The 21,199-nt window shown below is 43.5% G+C and overlaps 1 protein-coding gene across 2 annotated transcripts in view; it reads left to right on the top strand.

The window, feature by feature from the left end:
• EDEM3 (ER degradation enhancing alpha-mannosidase like protein 3) overlaps positions 1 to 21,199 on the top strand; it is a 116,971-nt gene that overhangs the window by 39,715 nt on the left and 56,057 nt on the right. For both annotated transcript variants that reach the window (XM_082265425.1, XM_082265426.1), the window contains exons 7-11: positions 916 to 1,050; positions 7,353 to 7,458; positions 8,586 to 8,683; positions 16,912 to 17,037; positions 19,333 to 19,416. In XM_082265425.1, coding sequence (XP_082121551.1) covers positions 916 to 1,050; positions 7,353 to 7,458; positions 8,586 to 8,683; positions 16,912 to 17,037; positions 19,333 to 19,416 — 549 coding nt within the window. The remainder of the gene's footprint in view (positions 1 to 915; positions 1,051 to 7,352; positions 7,459 to 8,585; positions 8,684 to 16,911; positions 17,038 to 19,332; positions 19,417 to 21,199) is intronic.

Below are 21,199 nucleotides of genomic sequence, written 5' to 3'. Positions count from 1 at the left end.
TTTCAAGTGGGCTCCAGTTGTTTTGGTTGAGCTCCTGTTACCTGGTTGGCTACAGTTTAGCCTTGGGAATTTTTTCTTGCTGTTCCCACCACTCATGTTTAACACTACTTTGGGATGTCCCAATGGTCAAGACAATCAGGAGCTATGTGCGTCAATGAAGGAAAGAGAAAATGGGATTTTTGACTTACCGTAAAATCCATTTCTCTGATGTTCATTGATGGACACAGCACCTACCCCTCTATGGAGTTGTAATTCTTCTGATACTGCTTCTAACAAAATGGAGTACCTATAGCAGAGCGGGGGAGTATACCTCCTGAGACTGCCCATAGCCAAAGTAAAGCTATTTTAATTTTTATATATATATATATATATATATATATATATATATATATATATATATATATATATATATATATATATATATATATATATAATATAATCCTTACGTGACACCCATTGAACTTTGTAGCGTGATATTAATACAATTATGATACCCTTAAGTCAGTAACATACACTCTTGATTATTGACCATAGACCAGTATTGTACTCACCACATATGTATACACCTTTTTTTATGCAGTGGTATTCATTTATGAAAAGCTTTACAGTAAACATTTAGAAATTGCATTCCTCTTGTCCATGTGACTTCTCCTGCAAATAAGAGACAGGTAGAGTTTCATAAAACCTTTTATCAAATAAAATCTTTGTTTCCTGTAAAAAGCATATGAAAATTTTAAGACAAATTTTGTGAGCAAAGCTGTTTAAAAGTTTTTAAGTATTGACACCTTCATATCCTGAAAAATTTGATATGATCATTATGCTCATTAGGGGGACTGTCCCCCAATCATGAATGTATTTAGAATTACATTATTTACCATACTTAGTTAATATATAATGTGCTCTCATTCCTGCAAGGTTAATTTGAAGTTTGGAGTTCGAAGACCAGAGGCACGAACGGGCACAGAAACTGACACATGTACTGCATGCGCAGGAACCCTCATCCTTGAGTTTGCTGCACTCAGTCGCTTTACTGGAATACCAGTGTTTGAGGTATGCCTTTAGGCATTTCCTAATATTTTCTGTTTTGACTGTGTCTTTGTTGTGTCTTAGAGGCATTTATCTGTCTCCATTTATTTTTCTATTTTTATTCTGCTACTACATGTAAGCTGTTCCCACTTCAGCAGCTCCCAGCTGCTCTCTCTCCCTGTGACAGCAGTACCGGAGAAGTTCCTGCAGCTGTTGGCTTGTAGTTCTCAATTAACTACCACAGCGCTGTTGAGCGCTATAGTAGTTCATTGAGTCTTCTTGCAGTGTGAAACTGCCTGGCCATACAATGTATAGGGCAGACAGGCAGACAGCTCACACTGACAGTCTGCAGGAGACCTACATGACATCTGTGATGTGCTGATCAATGGTGTAATGCTTTCCAGGCTGCTAAAAAAAAGAAAAAAAAAATGCACATTTTTTTTTCTTTTTTTTCCTGAAATAAAATGTGCATATGTTTATTTCTTTCAAAAGTGAACTTCTCCTTTTATAGAATTTCCTCTGTTAGCTATAGTGTTCAGCAGCCAGTGGGACCTGTGGCTACTGAATACCCAAACGGTGACTGCTTCTAATTGGATGCAGTCACTGTCAGCTGACAATTTACCACTTGGCCACCCAAAACTCGAACTTTGGCTGATTTAGCAGGAATTGGCTGAAATTCAAGCAGTGTCCCCCTCCCTGGGACCGTACGAATTTCGATCCATGTATAGCCAATGTGATTGAACAGAAGTTGATCTACCAATCTACTTCTGTTCAACCTCCTTGATGGAAAAAAGCCACTCGATCACCGAAGGCAATAGACTGCAGCACTGATCAGTGTGTTCTTACAGCGGGAAAGTCTCCCCACTGTCAGAATAAATAACACAGCGGGGATGATTTCCCTCATACACCTCAAATGTGTGGAGGGGAGAATTGAGTCAATGTTTTTTGTTAAACTCTCTGTCAGAATGAAAAAACTGGCCCATGTATGCCCAGTTTTAAGAGTACAGCTGTCTGATAACTGGCAGTAGTCTTGAGCCAGATAGACCCTTTCATAAACAGACATATCATTTGTTCTTGAGAATACCAATGCTGAAGGAAACCTGTAGTAGAAATGGTTGTGGTAGGCACCACATTGGTAGATCTGTTTAGTACCAGCTTTGGGCCACAATCATGAATAATTTCTTTTGTAGGATAAAGGGGTAATGCATCTGTACGTATTTCAACTGCACATGTGTTCTCCTAAAGGGAAATTATTTTTTGATGTATTTTAGATAAACATGTTAAAGTGATCAGCTTTAACATAAATAATCCTTTAGACATTTTTTTAAAAACCTTGTTTCTCTTACGTCCTCCGACAGTCGCCGCCTCTTCATATTCGTCACATATGGGGTATTAGACTTTGCTCCGAAGGAGTAGCTAGGCAACAGAATATGTTAACAATAAAGCTTTTAACATATCCCACCCTCAAGGGGTGGTCCCCTCAGTCAATACCCTCCTACTTCCTGCAACCATATCTCAGTTTTAATGTCTAGCTTGTCAGGAGTGGCTGGCTTTTTCTGTGCTGGGGCTTTCTGCCCCAGACTCTTTCTTCTTTTTAAAATTTTGTTTGAGTTTTCTCTCTACCTTTACTTAGCTGTTATTTTTGTCAGCATTAGTTAGTTCTTCGGATGAAGAGGATCACGCAGACTGGGTCTCGGGCTGATCCCCCTGATCGCAGGTCGTGGGTCAGTGGCTTCCCAGTCTGCCATCGAGCGTTCAGCCAGGTAACGCTCCTGGCACAGTGAACGACCCATCCCTGTTCGGTGCAGGGATGATTGGTGAGGTGGCTACCTCACTGGACGCTGTGCGGTTTCTTAACCCCCATTTTGTGCGTCTTGAATGCGACTCTCCCTGCCTCATGTGCAGCGGCTTGTTCGCCTGTGCGGGTCCCCCACGCCATGTGAGGTAAGTGTATTTATGTGGGGACCTGTCTGTCTGGGGGGGTGTCAGTCTGGGACTGTGTAACCTGCCTTTAATCACACTGCTTGTCTCCCTATCTCTCGGCTGCATGCTGTGGGCTGCAAGGGGGGGGGGGGAGATGTGTGACACTGTCTGTGTCAGGCTGATCAGTGTGTGAAGCTGTGTGCTGTGGGGCATGTTTTTTGGCATGTTTGGGCACTATACAGCGATCGCTGCGGCGATCTGACATGTATTCTGATGCTGGAATGTAATGTGTGTTTTTTACTGCACTGTGGAGCGGCGGTTTCGGCGCCATTTTGCCTACACCCGCTCCGGCCGCATGTTTTACATGCATGGCGGCCATTTTCTTGTAGCCTCCATAGGCTTACATAGAGCGCCCTGGCAGCATCACTTCCTCTTTCCAGGAACACCGATCGAGGCAGCAGCAGCGGCGAGGGTCTCCTCAGGTTTTACCCTTCTGTTCTTGCTATCCATTGCCTGTGTTCAGTTTGCATATTCCCTGTGGGGGTCTTATTGTGCTTGAGTGTGGTGCGGTGGGCTGCACTTGCTTGAAAGGGGCAGTTAACCCTTTGTTGTCTGGCATTACAGGGGCAATGGATTCTCAGGAGGGAAAATTTCCTACAGCCTTGGTGGAAAGCCAGGGGTCCGCTGTCTCCCCCCCAGGGGGGGATTTGGCCACTATTGTGGCTGGCCTTGCTGCTCAGGTGCAGATGCTGGTGGCTGCTCAATCTACTAAAAGGCCCAGAGTTGCTCTTTCCTCTGATTCTGAGGGTGAAGGTGATAGGGCTGTTATGGCGGGGGCCTCCTTATCGGGGTCCCGCTCCTCTCTTGATCTAATAGGGTCTGAGGTGGAGGCTGAAGTTGAGGGGGTTGATAATTCTCCCCCTGGCTCGCCTGAAGAGCTTGCAATCATGGATGAGTTGATTGCTTCCATAAAGCAAACGCTGCGTTTGCAGGATGAGGTGTGTCCCCCCGCCGCTTTGGCGGCTTATGGGACGCAGAGAAAACGCAGGACGCCGCAGGTTTTTCCCTGCAATGATGATTTTCAGCGCGCTGTCAAGGAACAATGGCGCAATCTACGCAAACCTTTTGCTGTACCAAGTAGATTCAAGCTGCGTTATCCTTTCTCGCCTTCCACTGATGAAAGGTGGTGTGTGCCACCCCCAGTGGATCACGCAATTGCGGTTTTAAACAAAGCCACTGCGATTCCGGCAGAGGATTCCCCTGTGTTCCGTGACGCCACGGATAGGAGACTAGAGTCTCTTGCCCGTCATACTTATTCTGTTACGGGTTCTATGCTTAAGGCTCTGTTTGCTTCTCTCATGGCGGCCCAGGCGATCGCAAGTTGGACGCAGATGCTTAGGCGCGTCCTAGTGGCCGATTCGGCCTCACCAGCGACCCTGGATATGGTGGATCAAATCCACCAGGGTGTCATGTATCTGTGTGATGCGGACCTGGACCTGGTTCCGTTGGCTGCACGTGTGCACAGTGTGGCGGTGTTGTCTCGCCGCCTGATTTGGTTAAAATGTTGGTCGGTGGACCAGTCTTCACGTAAGACCTTAGCCAATCTGCCTTATGATGGGTCTCGCCTTTTTGGGGAGTCCCTGGATGTGTTGATTAAGGGGATCACCGGGGGTAAGAGCACTCTCTTGCCCCATTTCCCCAAAGCTAAGGGAGCTTCTGGGAAGAAGCATGCTAATTTTCGGCCCCCTCAGGGGTCTTTTCGTGCCTTTCGGCCGCACTACAAGGGCAAGCCGTTCAAAGGTCAAGGCTCTCAGAAGAAGCCCTGGTCTGGTAAACAGAAGTCCGGCCAATCCGGATCTGCAGCCCATAACAGTGCGGCCTGAAGGGGCGCCCTCACCCAGTTTTGGGGTGGGGGGACGCTTGCTCGGTTTTCTTCAGCCCTGGTTGGCCCGTGTGCGGGACAGATGGGTTCAGGAAATCGTTCGATCTGGTTACAAGATCGAGTTTCTCTCTCGGCCGGAGAGCAGATTTTTTCCCTCAAATCTTCAACTGTCTCCAGAGCGTTTGCGGGACCTGCACCTGGCGGTGTGGGACCTGAGGGCTCAGGGAGTGGTGGTTCCGGTGCCTCATCGGGACAGATTTCGGGGGTTTTATTCCAATCTGTTCACCGTGCCCAGGAAGGAGGGCAAGGTTCGTCCAATTCTGGACTTGAAGGCTCTGAACCGCTCTGTGCGGGTTCGCAAGTTCCGCATGGAATCCCTGCGGTCGGTGGTGGCTGCCCTGGTTCCGGGGGAATTCATGGCCTCCATCGATTTGAAGGATGCGTACCTTCACATCCCCATTTTCGAAGGTCACCAGAGGTACCTTCGATTCGCCATTGCGGAGGATCACTACCAGTTCGTGGCGTTGCCTTTTGGTCTCGCCTCGGCTCCGCGGGTCTTCACCAAGGTGCTTGCACCGGTTCTGGCATTGTTGAGGGCCCAGGGCATTTCTGTCCTGGGGTATCTAGACGACATCCTGGTTCGGTCTGCGACCAGCCAGGGTCTGGAGGAGGACCTGTCTGTCACGATGCAAACTCTACAGGAGTTTGGTTGGACGATAAATTTTCCAAAGTCGACGCTGAGTCCGTCGGTTCGTCTTCCCTACCTGGGAATGATTCTGGACTCGGTACAAGCGAAGGTCTTCCTGCCGGAAGACAAACTCAAAACTCTTCAGGAGGAAGTCAGGGACGTTCCGCACTCGTCTTTAAGGACGTGCATGAGATGTCTGGGATTGATGGTCTCGGCCTTCGAGGCGATTCCCTTCGCCCAGTTCCACACGCGGGGTCTCCAAGCGGAGATCCTGTCCAAGTGGGACGGGCGACCTCAATCTCTGGATCTTCAGATCTCGTTGAGTCATCGCACCAGAAGAGACCTTCTGTGGTGGCTCCAGTCCCCGATGGTGTCCGGGGGCAAGTCGTTTCGTCCTATCTCGTGGACGGTGATCACCACGGATGCCAGCCTGTCGGGCTGGGGTGGTGTTCTGGGCGTTCTGTCTGCCCAGGGGACTTGGTCGGAGGGAGAGTCTTCCCTTCCGATCAACATTCTGGAATTACGTGCGATAAATCTCTGTCTTCATCGCTGGACGGACCGGCTGCAGGGCTGCCCGGTTCGGGTGCAGACGGACAATGCCACGGCGGTGGCCTACATCAACCACCAAGGGGGCACCAGGAGTGCCCGGGCGGCTCGAGAAGTGGCCGACATTCTGTCTTGGGCCGAGACTCATGTCCCGGCGATAACGGCAGTTCACATTCCGGGGGTGGAGAACTGGCAGGCGGACTATCTGAGTCGCCAGACCCTGGATCAGGGGGAATGGTCTCTTCACCCGGCTGTCTTCCAGATGTTGTGCGCGAAGTGGGGTCTTCCAGATGTGGACCTGTTCGCGTCTCGTCTCAACAACAAGGTGAGAAGGTTCGTGGCAAGGACGCGCGACCCTCGGGCAGACGCGTCAGACGCGTTAGTGGCCCCGTGGCATCAGTACAGGCTGATGTACGCGTTCCCACCGATTCAGTTGCTGTCCAGGTTCCTTCGCAGGTTACTCTCGGAACGCAGCACGGTGATTCTTGTGGCACCGGACTGGCCTCGCCGGTCCTGGTACGCAGACCTCGTGAATCTGGCGGTCGACGCCCCTTGGCGTCTACCTCTTCGAGACGATCTACTGTCTCAGGGACCGATTTACCATCCTGCTTTACAGTCGCTGGCTTTGACGGCCTGGCTGTTGAGACAGAGGTCCTGAAGGAGAAGGGTCTCTCTCCAGAGGTCGTTCATACTTTGATCAACGCGAGGAAGTCTTCCTCGGGGAAGGTTTATTACCGTACTTGGAAGGCCTATTTTGCCTGGTGTGAGTCCAGGGGGTTTTCACCCCGCACGTTGTTAACATATTCTGTTGCCTAGCTACTCCTTCGGAGCAAAGTCTAATACCCCATATGTGACGAATATGAAGAGGCGGCGACTGTCGGAGGACTCAGAGAAAGGAATTTTACAGGTAAGATTTTACAAAAATTCCGTTTTCTGCTAGTAACAGACTTCGTCATATGTGTAATTTTCATTTTGCTCATAGTTCCACAAGGTAAGTGTTACAATAAATACAACATGTGGAATCACTCAAGTACTGTAGACTATAGTAAACACCTGTTGAAATGTCTATTATGAGAAACAGCAGAGATGAGAGAATATTCTTATTTATTGGTGTGGTGAGAGGGAAAAGTTCCAACCCTTTGCTATGTGCTATTTAGCAAATGGGTAGTGCTAAATGTGGGTAAAGACAAATGTAAGCCAGCATTATTTGTAATTGTCAAAAAATTTTCATTTATGAAGAACTTTTAGAATGATTTGCTTACATTTACTTTTATTTTTCCTGAACAGGAACATGCACGAAAGGCGCTAGATTTTCTGTGGGAAAAAAGGCAACGTAGTAGCAATTTAGTTGGCGTAACAATAAATATTCATACAGGAGATTGGGTACGCAAAGGTAAGTAAAACTGTTAATTTAGCACCAAACTTTAGACCAGTGTTGATTTTTTGGAGGAACATGCACTCTAAAGATTTCACCAAAATAAAATTGAATAATTTAAAGACCTTTTTTATTTTTTATGCCAGTTGCATATCAGACGCTGATGTATCAAAAAGGTTTGTTGTGTTAGCAGGAAAATTTCCTGTTTCCTTTAGCAACCAGTTAGGTAAGCCTTGGATGTAGGAATGGTTTTTATAGACCAGAAAGGACTTCCCACAGCACAATTTTCATATGTTGTGCACACAATGAGACCATTCCAAGCCATTAGGAGGGGAAGTATGGCCAAAGCTTTGTAAAGTAAGCTGACGTCACAGAGCCACTCCAGGCTCTGGAAGGATCCCGACTATATTGTCAGGATTCACCTGGCTGCCTAATCGATAGCTGACTCCACTCCATCTGAGAGCCAAAATTAGATGCGCCTGCATCCTCTGAAGCTCAGGGCTCCAGTGAGCGCTGGAGGGGCAGAGCAGGGATCAGGGACAGCTGATCACTGCTCTCTGCTACAAGAAGACCAAGAATTGAGCGATGAACAGTCATGTGATCACTCAGTTCTCAGGCTTAGAGCTGACGAGGGACAGCTGCAGCATCAGTATCATAGAGGTAAGTATAGATTATTTTTTTTTTTTTGTTTTTATACCCCGAACTTCTCATTTTTTTTCATTCACAAATGTATTTATTTTTTTCCCTCACAATACGTTTTTCTATACAGTGAAGTGCCCTTGTCCTATTTAAAGAGCTTTTACCAATAAAGCCATTCTTTTGTTTTAAATTTTGCAAAATAACTTTTTTGATTAGTATCATAAAAATGTCAAACCTCTGTCTTCAGAATATTCATACTTGCTCAAGTATAGGTATAGATATAGATATATATATATATAATATATATATGAAATAATAGCTTATTTTATTTAAACCAAATGCTAAGTCTGGTATTGGTACATACAGGCCCTCTAGTTTGTTCTCTAGAAAACTGTTGGCATCAGATTAAGCAAAAGTTCTTCATTTATGGTCACATTGTTTATGACCTGTTGTCTACACCATATTTTTTTGGAAATGTTTATAAAAAATGTATTTTCTCTTTTAAGACAGCGGTGTAGGTGCAGGAATAGATTCTTACTATGAATATTTACTGAAGGCCTACGTACTGCTGGGTGATGACAGCTATTTGGAAAGATTTAATACAGTAGGTGGAAGACCAATTTTAATGCTTCATTGTGTAACATGGCAACCTAGCAAAAAGCATATATATATATGATCATGTTTTTTTTTTTTTTTTTTTTTTTTTTTTGCCTCTTAAAAATGTAATCAAGTCATTGTAACCCAATATATGATATTGCCCGGACTACAGCCTGGCTTTCAAAATATTAGGCTTTTGCAGTCACGGGCACCTTAACCTCTTCCTGCTGGCCATACTCATATGTGTGCCCATCAGATGGGTGGGCTTTATTGCCAAGGGTCCACATATATGCATTTGTAATAAACCGCTTACTCTGCCGAGAGCATGTTTGTGCGCTCTCAGCACAGTATTGGGAAGCCCTCTATGCATACTTGGGATCAAGTGCTTCCAGTCATGCGACTGCTGTGACAGCAAACCACAGCGGTCACATGTTTGGAATGCCCGCCTTTGCCTTACGGCATTTCGATCCTCTTATGGGGCCGGAAGGTGGTAGGGAGAAGGGGTTAATGAAGAGGATTTTTTTGCTCCCAATATAGCTAGACTCCTTTTAGCTTAAATAAATACTGGACCCTATTTCATAAACTTTCCAATTTTGCACAGACAAAAAGTGCCACACTTTTCTTTAGCCCCTCAGTTATGTACATTGCCACTTGCGGCCCCTCCTACTTGAGAAAGTTAATTTCCTGTCTGTCTTGCTAATGTTTTGGGTTGCTTATCTAGAGTGGTAAGGAATTGCTTGTTCTTGGCCTTTAACTCACAAGTATTGAACACAGACACAACCAGGAACAAGCTTTTTTAGAATTAGATAAGCAAAGGCAGTCCTTGTATAAGGGAATGTATAGTGAATTGTATAGTGAATTTCTAACTAATTTTAGTATCTGGACTAATTCATAACGTTTTACCTATTTAAAAATGTATTTTTTGTAAAGCACATATGAAATATTATGCAGTATATGAATATTTTGTATTTTAGTTTACTTGTAAGCCAGTAGGTGGAGCTTTACTTTCCTTTTCACATTTTTGACTATCCATTTTATAATCTCTTCTGAAAGGAGTGCATGGTTCACAGAGCTCAGTAGCATAACCACTTCCCCTTCGGATTTATTTTGGCTATAAATTTACTTGAAACGTCTAGAATATTATGTTTTCTGGATGTAGAGAACAAAAAAAGTGTAGTTGCAATTTTTGCGTCAAATCTTTTTCTTTTTTTTCTTTTGTCTATATTTACAGGAAAAACAATAATTCATTTTTAATGTACACAAACACAATTGAGCCCCAGATTTTATACAGAATAAAAGATGAGGTAGCAATGAATACATGGATAACAAATATGTGAAGCCCCAAAATGGAAAAAAAAATGCACCCGAATTATCAAGGTGATGCTGATAAATACCTCTACAGCTCATCACTTTAGCGTTAACTGTAAATGAGGGACCTAGAATTATTTCTCTTACTCCAACGCGCATACCCATTATGTGTTGCGCAGTTGTTTACATACGTGTGTGTAGTAAAAAAAGAGGTGTATCGCTAAACATGTGTCAGATAAAGTCCATATGCATAAGGAAAGGCCAATGTTGTCCAAAAAATGCTTAACCCTTCTGTGATTGATAGAGGAACAACCACCACTGTCACCCAATTGTGAAGCCTCTTACCGGATTGAAATGACCCTCATTACAAAGGCCAATATAGCAGGGGCTCTCACACAGATGGTACTATCCTAGGCCTAATAGTCTCCTCACAGATCTTTACAGTGCGCCAGATAATGTTACCTCTCGAAAACCAACAGTGTCAGTAAAACTATTATTGTCTGTCTTGTTTAGCTGTGTAACTTTGTAGAACATGATTTTCAAACTAGATCTCCATCACAGACAACTAGCCTGTTAACACACAGTTACTTAGCTGTAGATTGTAAAGACATGTAAGGCATACGTGTGTGTGCCTTACATGTGCTTTTGTAGGCATGCACAGAATTTTTATTTTCTTTTTTCATATGTTACATATTTAAACACATTTTCACCTCTGTGATAGCATTGGACAGGTGATAGGTACTCCTTTTTGGACTGTTCGCCCCTAATGTCCCTGCCCTCTGCTTCAGTGCATCTGCTGTGTACCTGTCACACAGGGAATATACCAGGATTTTGATAACTGTGAATCAGAAATGCTCAGAGCCAAGTGCTTCAGGGTTTACATCCCCAGAAGTGAATGGGAACGGGGTGTTCCCCAATTCCCTTCTGCTCCCCATCCTCACCGTGTTTACTTTGGTCGCGGGCTCCCTGGAGGAGCAGGAGATCCTGGGGACCACAAAGCAGGGATTCTGGCAGGGGGTCAACACCAACAAGTCACATAAAAGTGATCAGATGGATCCACAGCTGCCCAAATCACTAATACAGAGTCAGGAGCAGGCTGAACTAAACTGAAACAAGCTCCTGCTTGCTACTGCAGCCATTAGGTTGTTTTTCAAGTGGTTCTAAGGGCAAGACATTTTTACATTAATGTGCTCCTTGCATTAAGGTAAAAAAATGTACCGGTTTTTATACTTCCCAAAGTCCTTTCTCAATCCAGAGCTATGCTGGTCTGTAGTGTTCTTCTCTGCTCCTGTCAATCAAATTCTTTTAATCATATTGCAAGTGCAGAAAAATATCTATCCAAGGGTAAACCATTCTGTTTTTTTGATTTTTTTTCTCCCTTCTCTTTATACTTCTAACTGTTGTGGTATGATATTTGTGTGTGTGTGTGTGTGTGTGTATATATATATATATATATATCAGGGTAAAAACATACAAAAATAAATACTTAAATCTAGCCCAAAACCCATTAGGTTTTCATCCTAGATTGTAAGCTCTAACCAGCAGGGCCCTCTGATTTCTCCTGTTTATTGTATTGTAACTGTACAGTCTGCCTTAATGTTGTAAAGCACTGCGCAAACTGTTGGCGCTAAATAAATCCTGTAAAGAAATAATTAAAATGTATTAAATATTGCTCCCACCTACAGGTAATAGAAATAACAATTTTAACCTGACATGGAGCAAAAGTCCTATTGTTCCTAGATCACCTATGTTGGCTACACACCACGAGTGATGGTGTTATCAGTCTTCATCTAAAAAAGAAAAAAAAAATAGATATTTACAGTATCTCACAAAAGTGAGCACACCCTCTCACATTTTTGTAAATATTTTATTATATCTTTTCATGTGACAACACTGAAGAAATGACACTTTGCTACAATGTAAAGTAGTGAGTGTACAGCTTATATAACAGTGTAAACTTGCTGTCCCCTCAAAGTAACTCAACACACAGCCATTAATGTCTAAACCGCTGGCAACAAAAGTGAGTACACCCCCAAATGAAAATGTCCAAATTGGGCCAAATTAGCCATTTTCCCTCCCCGCAGTCATGGGACTTGTTAGTGTTACAAGGTCTAAAGTGTGAATGGGGTGCAGGTGTGTTAAATTTGGTGTTATCGCTCTCACTCTCTCATACTGGTCACTGGAAGTTCAACATGGCACCTCATGGCAAAGAACTCTCTAAAGATCTGAAAAAAAGAAATGTTGCTCTACACAAAGACGGCTATAAGAAGATTGCCAAGACCCTGAAACTGAGCTGCATCACGATGGCCAAGACCATACAGCGGTTTAACAGGACAGGTTCCACTCAGAACAGGCCTCGCCATGGTCAACGAAAGAAGTTGAGTGCACGTGCTCAGCATCATATTCCAAGGTTGTCTTTGGGAAATATACGTATAAGTGAAGGGGTGTGGGGGCAGCCTGTCAGTGCTCAGACCATATGCCATACAACACTGCATCAAATTTGGTCTTCATGGCTGTCGTCCCAGAAGGAAGCCTTTTCTAAAGATGATGCACAAGAAAGCCTGCAAACAGTTTGCTGAAGACAAGCAGACTAAACACATGGATTACTGGAACCATGTCCTGTAGTCTGATGAGACCAAGATAAACTTATTTTGGTTCAGATGGAGTCAAGCGTGTGTAGAAGCAACCAGGTGGAGAGTACATAGACAAGTGTGTCTTGCCTACAGTCAAGCATGGTGGTGGGAGTGCCATGGTCTGGGGCTGCATGAGTGCTCCCGGCACGGGGGAGCTACGGTTCATTGAGGGAACCGTGAATGCCAACATGTATGTGACATACTAAAGCAGAGTATGATCCCCTTCAGAGACTGGGCAGCAGGGCAGTATTCCAACATAATGACCCCACACACCTCCATGACTAGCATCGCCTTTCTAAAGAAGCTGAGGGTAAAAGTGATGTACTGGCCAAGCATGTCTCCAGACCTAAACCCTACTGAGCATCTGTGGGGCATCCTCAAACAAAAGGTAGAGGAGCGCAAGGTCTCGAACATCCACCAGCTCCGTGATGTCATCATGGAGGAGTGGAAGAGGACTCCAGTGGCAACCTGTGAAGCTCTGGTAAACTCCATGCCCAAGAGGGTTAAGGCAGTGCTGGAAAATAATGGTGGCAACACAAAATATTGACACTTTGGGCCCAATTTGGACAATGTCACCTAGGGATGTACTCACGTTTGTTGCCAGCAGTTTAGACATTAATTGCTGTGTGAGTTATTTTGAGGGGACAGAAAATGTACACTGTTATACAAGCTGTACACTCACTACTTTACATTGTAGCAAAGTGTAAAGTATAACTAAAGGCAAAACTTCTTCTTTTAGTTTTAGATGGAGTGGAGAGGGATTGGAATGCTTGTGAGTGTTTATTGGTGTCTGTGTCCCCGTTGGGGAGATTTACCCTCTATTCACCATTATCATTGAAAGTAAAAGAAAATCCCAAATATTTGGTTGTCCCCAGAAAAGGAGGGGAAATCTTCCAATTGGGATGCTAGTTCTGGTGACCTGGGGGCCCCCAAGGAATTCTCTTAGCCCCCATTCACACTAGCACGACTTGTCAGGCGACTTGGTCGCCTGACAAGTCACGGTGGGTCGCTCGCCATTGATTAGCACAGGAGCCGTTCCAATAGGAGCGACACAAGTCGCTCCGACTTAGAAAAAGGGTCCTGTACTACTTTGGGGCGACCTGGAGGCGACTTGCATTGACTTCAATGATATGAAGTCTGTGCAAGTCGCGCCAAGGTCGTGATGCACGATGTGCACCGCGACTTCACAGGTCGCCCCACCAAGTCGTGTCGCCCCTGTCTGAACGGGGTCTTAAATTGCAAAGATTTCCTTTCACTTCCTGTTCTGGCTATGGGACAGAAAGTGAAGGAAAATCTCCTCAACGGGGGACAGATGGCGGGAAAAAAAAAAATCTGACAGGGCTTCTAACCCTCCCTTGCTCTATCCAAAATAAAAAAAAGTTCTCCTTTAAGTCTATCTATTGATAGGCCGCACATAAAACTATTAAAGGAAGCCTGTACTGGGAGAAATATGAAGGCAGCTGTCCAATGCCTAAAACTGCTAGTTGCAAGCATGCAGATCAAGAAACTCAGAAGTCAAAACTTGTAATTTGCATAAATCTCCCAAATCAGTGACTTGGAAAGTACTGAAGCCATTGCATTAGCATGGTAGCCAGTAAACTAGTATTTGAATAATCTCCAATGGCAGACTTGACTTCTTAGTATGGGTTTTTACTAAACGCATTTCTAGACCAAAAATCCTGTGTTGACTGTAAAAGCTGTACATTCCCTGTTCTTATTTCTTATGTGCGACCTGATGACTTTTACTTTCAGATGTAGCATGTTTCTGCAGGACTGTAAAAAAAAAAAAAATGATCCTGGCCTTTGCATGCGTGGGAAATGACAGCTCATTTGCGGTTGGGGGTGCGGTAAAACCACGTGGTTGAGTTGTTTTTAAACACCCCTCAAAAGCCCCCACTTAAGCTGCAAATGCATTGGCTGGAAAAGTATACATGCTGCTGCCACAATGCTTCTTGTTGTGGTCAGAATTATACCCCTATTCATTTTAACAGGGACAGGCCACAACTGCGATCAATGCATGTGGTTGCGGCGTGGTAGTGTGGCATTTTAGAGGGTTAAAACCACATATCTCCTCACTGTCTGTCAAACCCCTCCCAAAAGCGATCCATGCGTGGATCACTTTTCAGAGGAGCAGCATTCCTTGCTGCAAGTGTAAATGGCACTCTTAGGCTCTGTAAAAACGGGCTTGTGCTCGTAATGGAGCCAATTTGTACAGCAAGTGTCTAAAAAGAGTTTGCAGCCTGCTTCAAGCAGCTTAAAGCTCCTTTTATGCCCCATTTAGCTTTAGTTTGGAGAGGTTAAACATAGATCTTAATAGGAGTGCTAACTGTCACTTTAATAAAGCTGCTAGCAGGCTTCAGTTAGCTTTCAGCACCTTTTTATAAAGCTTGATTTAAAGTGAGTCAGCACTCCCATTAAGATCTGTGTTTAATGTCCACTTCCTTCAACTGATTTTTGTTTTAAATGCTTCAGCATAGTTGCCTAAATGTTGCTGAAACCTTTGCCAATGTTTGTAAAAAGTTTACTGTATACAGTCAGGGGAAAGCATTTCTAAGACACTATTTAAAATTCCAAAGTGCCTCCATACAACAAATGTCTGTGCATAAACGGGTACATGAATCTGCGGCATGCACTGAGATAGGAGGGTCCATACAGACATTCTGCTGTCAGCGAAGTTGCTCCTGCAGCTTTCGTACAGTACAGCATTGGGCAGTTTTGTATATGGAGGGCAGAGCCTGATGAGGTTTCAGACACTAGGTCCCCATCAGGTCTGCTCCCCTTGTGATTGACAGCAGGCAATGGGCAGAGCCTTAGCGAATGCCCTGCTATTGGGTTTGGAAGCTGTCCATTGCTTGCTGGCAGTTACAAGTAGAGAGCAGACCTGATGGGGAACTAGTGTTTTGGTGTTTCCTCAGGCATTGTCCACTGCAACGACAGGTAGAGAAATCGGTGGCAAATACAGGGTGTACAGGGAAAGACACGCTGGCTGTCTCTTTACTTCAACTTAGTAGGTCCTGATTACCTCCAGTTTCATTATCTACAAACTGGGGTTCATTTATTTTTGAATTGGGAGCATTGATGGTGCCACTTTGTAACAATGGAGCTATTAAGAACTACCTGAATCTGCCGCACTTGTTGGCAAAGTTACCGAAAGGCAGTAGGGATTTTTGAATCTGGTGCAGAATGATTTAAATGGCCATAGCTCCAGAAAACTGTCGGCCGTGCTTTGTTTCATTCCTCCAATTGTTCTTTCATATACCAAAGCCCATATGTACAATTTATTAATACTGTATGTTTCAGAAACATGTTCATTATGCAGTCCAAATAATCTTTTAAACAGCCTTGGTTGGTTGGTTAGTTGTATTTAATGTCTGTGTGTAATTGCTTAAGCGTAAGATGATAATCATTTTACCTGATCAGTGTACATCATGCAAATGGACCGCATTCTACATCATGCAAATGGACCGCATTCTACAGCGACAGACTCGCGTTTGCTGTCGGTCAGCCAGTTTTTTGTCAGTATTGGGTTATTGCTGAGAATATCTGTACACAATCTCTCTTCCGATCAAATAAGCATGTGGTCTTTAATAATCCAAACATGTATGTTTAGATTGCGATCTGCTCAAAACATTTTTCTGCAGTTACATTGTGCTTTCAATACTAACCACTATCTTGTGCCTATGGCTGATGGTCATTCTGCACGGAGATAATGTTTGTATGAATTGCGGTGTATGATTACTGGAAGGAAAATTATCCCTTGTTTAATACTGTGTCATTGTACTTTTCCAGGAAAGATTGTTTTGGTCTGTATGCAATTACAAGCATTGTTTTATTCTTTTAATAAAGAGGAATGTGGTGTTAATGGTCACAGCTAGTTTAACATAAAGTGGATGTGCGTCCCATAGTAGCCAGTTACAGAGACGCTTTCCTTTTTGTTTTGCAGGTTAGATAATGTATGCTAGCATCTTGTGTCTATTGAGGTCTGATGTTGGGTTTTTATTTTTTTCTTTTTGTAGAATTATTGCTGGATTTTTTTATTTATTTTTTTTAACTTATTTGATCTGATATGGTGGTTTGCTAGTCAACTTCTGGCTTATTGGCCAAGTATAACTGTTCCATGTAGTACCAATATTTAAAGTATTAGACATATTTTTGGGATGTGTTTTACACAATTTTCAGCCAAATTATATTGATGAATGACTATTTTAGGTGATTACTTTTTGGAATTGAGTTGTTTTTTGTGATTTTTGCTGTATACATGTTATACATCTCAATTTTCTCTTTCATTATGTAGCATTACGATGCCATTATGCGGTACATCAGCCAGCCCCCACTTCTACTTGATGTGCACATTCACAAACCAATGCTTACTGCTCGAACCTGGATGGATTCTCTGCTTGCATTTTTTCCTGGTCTTCAGGTATGAAACCACAACTTCTTTACCATGGATTGTATGTTATAGTGATTATTAATTTAGAATTATGAATACTAGATTACCTAAAAATTAACGTTAAAAGTATGACCAAAGCCTTTTTGACCATACTTCTGTTCTGGGTCACACACTCGTGACCATATTGTCAAGTTCTACCCAGATGTCTGATTGACTTCAGCTTTTCGTGCACAGCTGAGAGATAAAGAAAGATATGTGCACCCCCTCACCAGCCTTGCACTCCAGTCAGTGCAGGAGGGGCAAAGCTGACTGACAGCCACTGCTTTGGGCATTGAGCTGACCGAGAACTGGATGATTAGAGATCATGTGATCGCACAGTTCTTACACTTGACGGGGGACAGCTGCAGCATTACACCAACGCTGCAGCATCACACTGGCGCTGCAGCGTGGAGGTATGTAGGTTTGTGTTTTGTTTTTTTATCTACCTCAAACTTCTCCTTTAAAAATAAAAGTGTGTTTTAAAGGTGAATTCCTGGTGTGTGATATTTTTACGTGCAAAGTATTCTGTGATTGGGTGAGGTAAAGACATTGTTTTACATTTTAAAGCATGCAACAGGAGGTGATGGAACAAGTACAGGCAATGTTAACACCCAAAACTCCCAGGTGGACGGTTAGGTCCTGTTTGCACTTTAACCTATCGGAATCTCATGATTTGCCCGCAATTCTGGATTGTGCTGAAATCGCAGCAAATTGCTTTTTGAATGCCTTTTATTCCTAATGACACCCCAAACGCACCATAAAAACAGTGTTTTGTTGCACGCCAAATAGAGCTGCATGATTCTGGATTAAAAGAATAACCAATTTTTTTTTTTTGCTTAGAATAAAGATCACAATTCTCGGTGTAACATCATCTTTCACATTATACAAAAAATTTGGCCAACTTCACTGCTTAGTTTTTTTTTAAATTTATTGAAGTGTTTGAAAGACTGCTGCACAAATACCGTGTGACATAAAATATTGCAACGACCGCCATTTTATTCTCTGGGGTCTCTGCTAAAAATTATATATATATATATATATATATATTATAAAGGTTTGGGGGTTCAAAGTAATTTTCTAGTAAAAAATAATGATTTTTAACTTGTAAGCAAGTGAAAAAGGCCTGGTCTTTAAGTGGTTAAACTGACCTCCTTTTCAGACCGAAGTTTATCTCTTTGATCTAAAATAACAAAATGATACAATGTTTCTATTTATCTCTCAGCACTGGGCAATGTTGATAAACATTTGCCATCTTTTGTCGAATAATGTATCCCGTCGGATAAGACCTCTGACGATCTGCGCATGCGCAGTACGTAACATCACTCTATTGATCAGCTGGTGTGACGTCAACACTGCGCATGTGCAGATCTTCTGAGGCCTTATCTGACGATCTGCAAAGCGCAGAGGGAGAATCTAATTGTCAGATTCTGCCTCGCTCTCTCTGTGCATGCACTTGAGCGATGTCCTAGGTGGAGTCACAGGCGGAATACTATTGCTGTTGGGTGGATTTGGCTGTGTTGCAGCACGGATTCCGACTCCAGTCTGGCATATGTGCAGAGAGAAACAATTAGATTCTCCCTCCGTGCTTTGCAGGTTGTCGGATAATGCCTGTGATGAACTGCGCATGTGTAGTGTTGACGTCACAACAGCTGATCAAAACCTCAGCTAGAGTGACGTTAAGTACTGCACATGCACAGCTCGTTGGAGGCAATGTGTGAGAGTATGCATTATTCGACAGAACACCGGCTGCTATTTTTTTGACAACTGCTCTGCATTGAATCGTGGAAATGCTGGATTAAGTTCACAAGGGGGGTTTGAATCAAGATCGCAATTTTTTTTTTTTTTTTAACAAATCGTGCTGCTCTAATGCCAAATCACCCTGTCCAAAAACGCGCCAAAGTCTTTAGTCTTTAGGTCAGCCCATTAAGTTAAATGGTGTTATTCCAGCAAAGTGACGCTCTGGTGTCTTCAGATGTGAATGGCCAAAGTTGGTTATTCCAGCAGGGAAATCATGCACCACTTTAGAAAGGATGACTCTTTTTATTCCCTTTCTAACTATTTCTATAATTCATTTTTTTTTGTTTGTTTCAGTGATCACGGTTCACAGTGAAGGCATTGCTAACCCTTTAACAAAATGTATAGATTATCTTTTGTAATTGAAGTTATTCCAGAGCTCAGTGATTTGATTTGAAAATGTCTGTTGTGAACAATTTTTTGTTTTTTTGGTTTTTTTATTTAGTGGCTGATTTAGCAAATTTACATTCATGATTTTATATTGTTCCTTAGGTATTAAAAGGAGATATAAGACCTGCTATAGAAACTCATGAAATGTTATATCAAGTCATCAAAAAACACAATTTTTTACCAGAGGTAAGGAATTTTTGTGCATGTCTATACATATTTTGTGTTTAAAGTGAACAGGCGTTACTAATTCCCTTCTCTATGCTTACAGTAAGGCCTCATGCACACTGAATTTTATCAAAATGCCAGTAGAAAGCTGTAGCTGTAGAAGGCGTTTTTCACAAGGGGCATTATCAGTTTGTGGTATTGACCTTTGGTCTCCCCTCCGCACCCCGGGTCTTCACAGGAGTGTTGGCCCCAGTGCTGGCATTTTTTTAGTCAGCGGGGGATCGCGGTACTGGGGTACCTGGATGATCTTCTGCAAGCGGAGTCTTCGACTGCTCTAATGGACTACTGGAGATTGCTCTGTGAACTCTGAGGAAGTTCGTGGGAACCTGAACATTCAGGAGTCTGCTTTGCTTTGGTTCACTCCACAAAAGATGGCCTATCTGGGTCTGACTCTGGACTCAGCCTCAGCAACAGTGTTTCTTCCTTGGGGAAAAACTCCAGACATTGAGGAAGCAATTCAGCCTCTGTTGTTCAGCATACGGTCATGCCTCCGGGCTTGGGTGCGGGTCCTAATGGTGTCCACCCTCCATGTGGTCTGTTTGCACAGTTCTACACAAGATATTTGCTACAGAGATTCTGGTGAAATGTGACAAGGATCCATGGTCTCTAGAGATGGCTTCGTCCTCTGGCACTTCGACGGGGAAATTCCTTTCTCCCCTTGTACTAGACAGTTGTCACCAGGGATGCCAGCCTGTCAAGGTGGGGAGGCATCCTCAGCAGTGATGTGTTCAGGGGGTCTGGACTCTGGCAGAGTCCAGACTGCGGATTAATGGTCTGGAACTCCGAGCGATCAGCCTTTGTCTGGCTCATTGGACAATTCGTTTTCAGGGGTGTCCGGTACGACTTAATTTGGACAATGCCAAGGCCATGGTCTGTCTATCACCAAGGGGGCACAAGTAGTGTCCTGGCGGCTCAGTAAGTAGCAGGTATTCTAAGGGGGGATGACCAATTCGTTCCAGCCCTTTCAAATCTCTGCCACGACTCCTGTACAGGATCAAAGTGGAAGGGATTCTGTCCAGTCGGACCCCGCTGGTCTTTGTGCGCCGATAGGGAACGACTGGTCCCCCGATGGTCCTTGGGGACTTCCTCTCAGACTGGGGAATCCTCTGCCACAAATGGTAGTAACTGCGGGGAGTATGGCTACATTTAAGAGACTCTTGGGACTTGCATCTCAAGGATCAAAACATTGAGGGGTATGGGAAATGATTAAGACCACACACCTACACTGGTTGAACTGAATGGACTATTGTCTTTATTCAACCTCAACTACTATGTAACTACGTTCATAAAAAGTCTACACACCCCTGTTTAAAATTTCAGGTTTTTGTGAGACAAAGATAAAAAATTTCAGAACTTTTTCCACCTTTTAATGCGACCTATAAACTGTACAACTCAGTTGAACAACAAACTGAAATTTTTTAGGTGGAGAAAAGTAAAATTAAAAAAATAAAATATGGTTGCATAAGTGTGCACACCCCTAAACTAATACTTTGTTGAAGTGCCTTTTGATTAGATTACACCACTCTCCTGTGCACAGCCCTCTTCAGATCACCCCACAGATTTTCAATCAAATTCAGGTCTGGGCTCTGGCTGGGCCATTCCAAAACGTTAATCTTTTAATGGTGAAGCCATTCCTTTGTTAATTTGGATGTATGCTTTGGGTCCATGCTGAAAGATGAAGTTCCTCTTCGTGTGCCAATATTGACTGGTATTTGGAACTGTCCATAATTCCCTGTAACTTGAT

The sequence above is a fragment of the Pelophylax lessonae genome (assembly GCF_965119305.1).
Source record: "Pelophylax lessonae genome assembly, chromosome: 8".
In the NCBI taxonomy this organism is placed as follows: Eukaryota; Metazoa; Chordata; class Amphibia; order Anura; family Ranidae; genus Pelophylax; species Pelophylax lessonae.
Note: the sequence above shows the minus strand (reverse complement) of the source record. Positions and strands in the feature narration are given on the sequence as shown.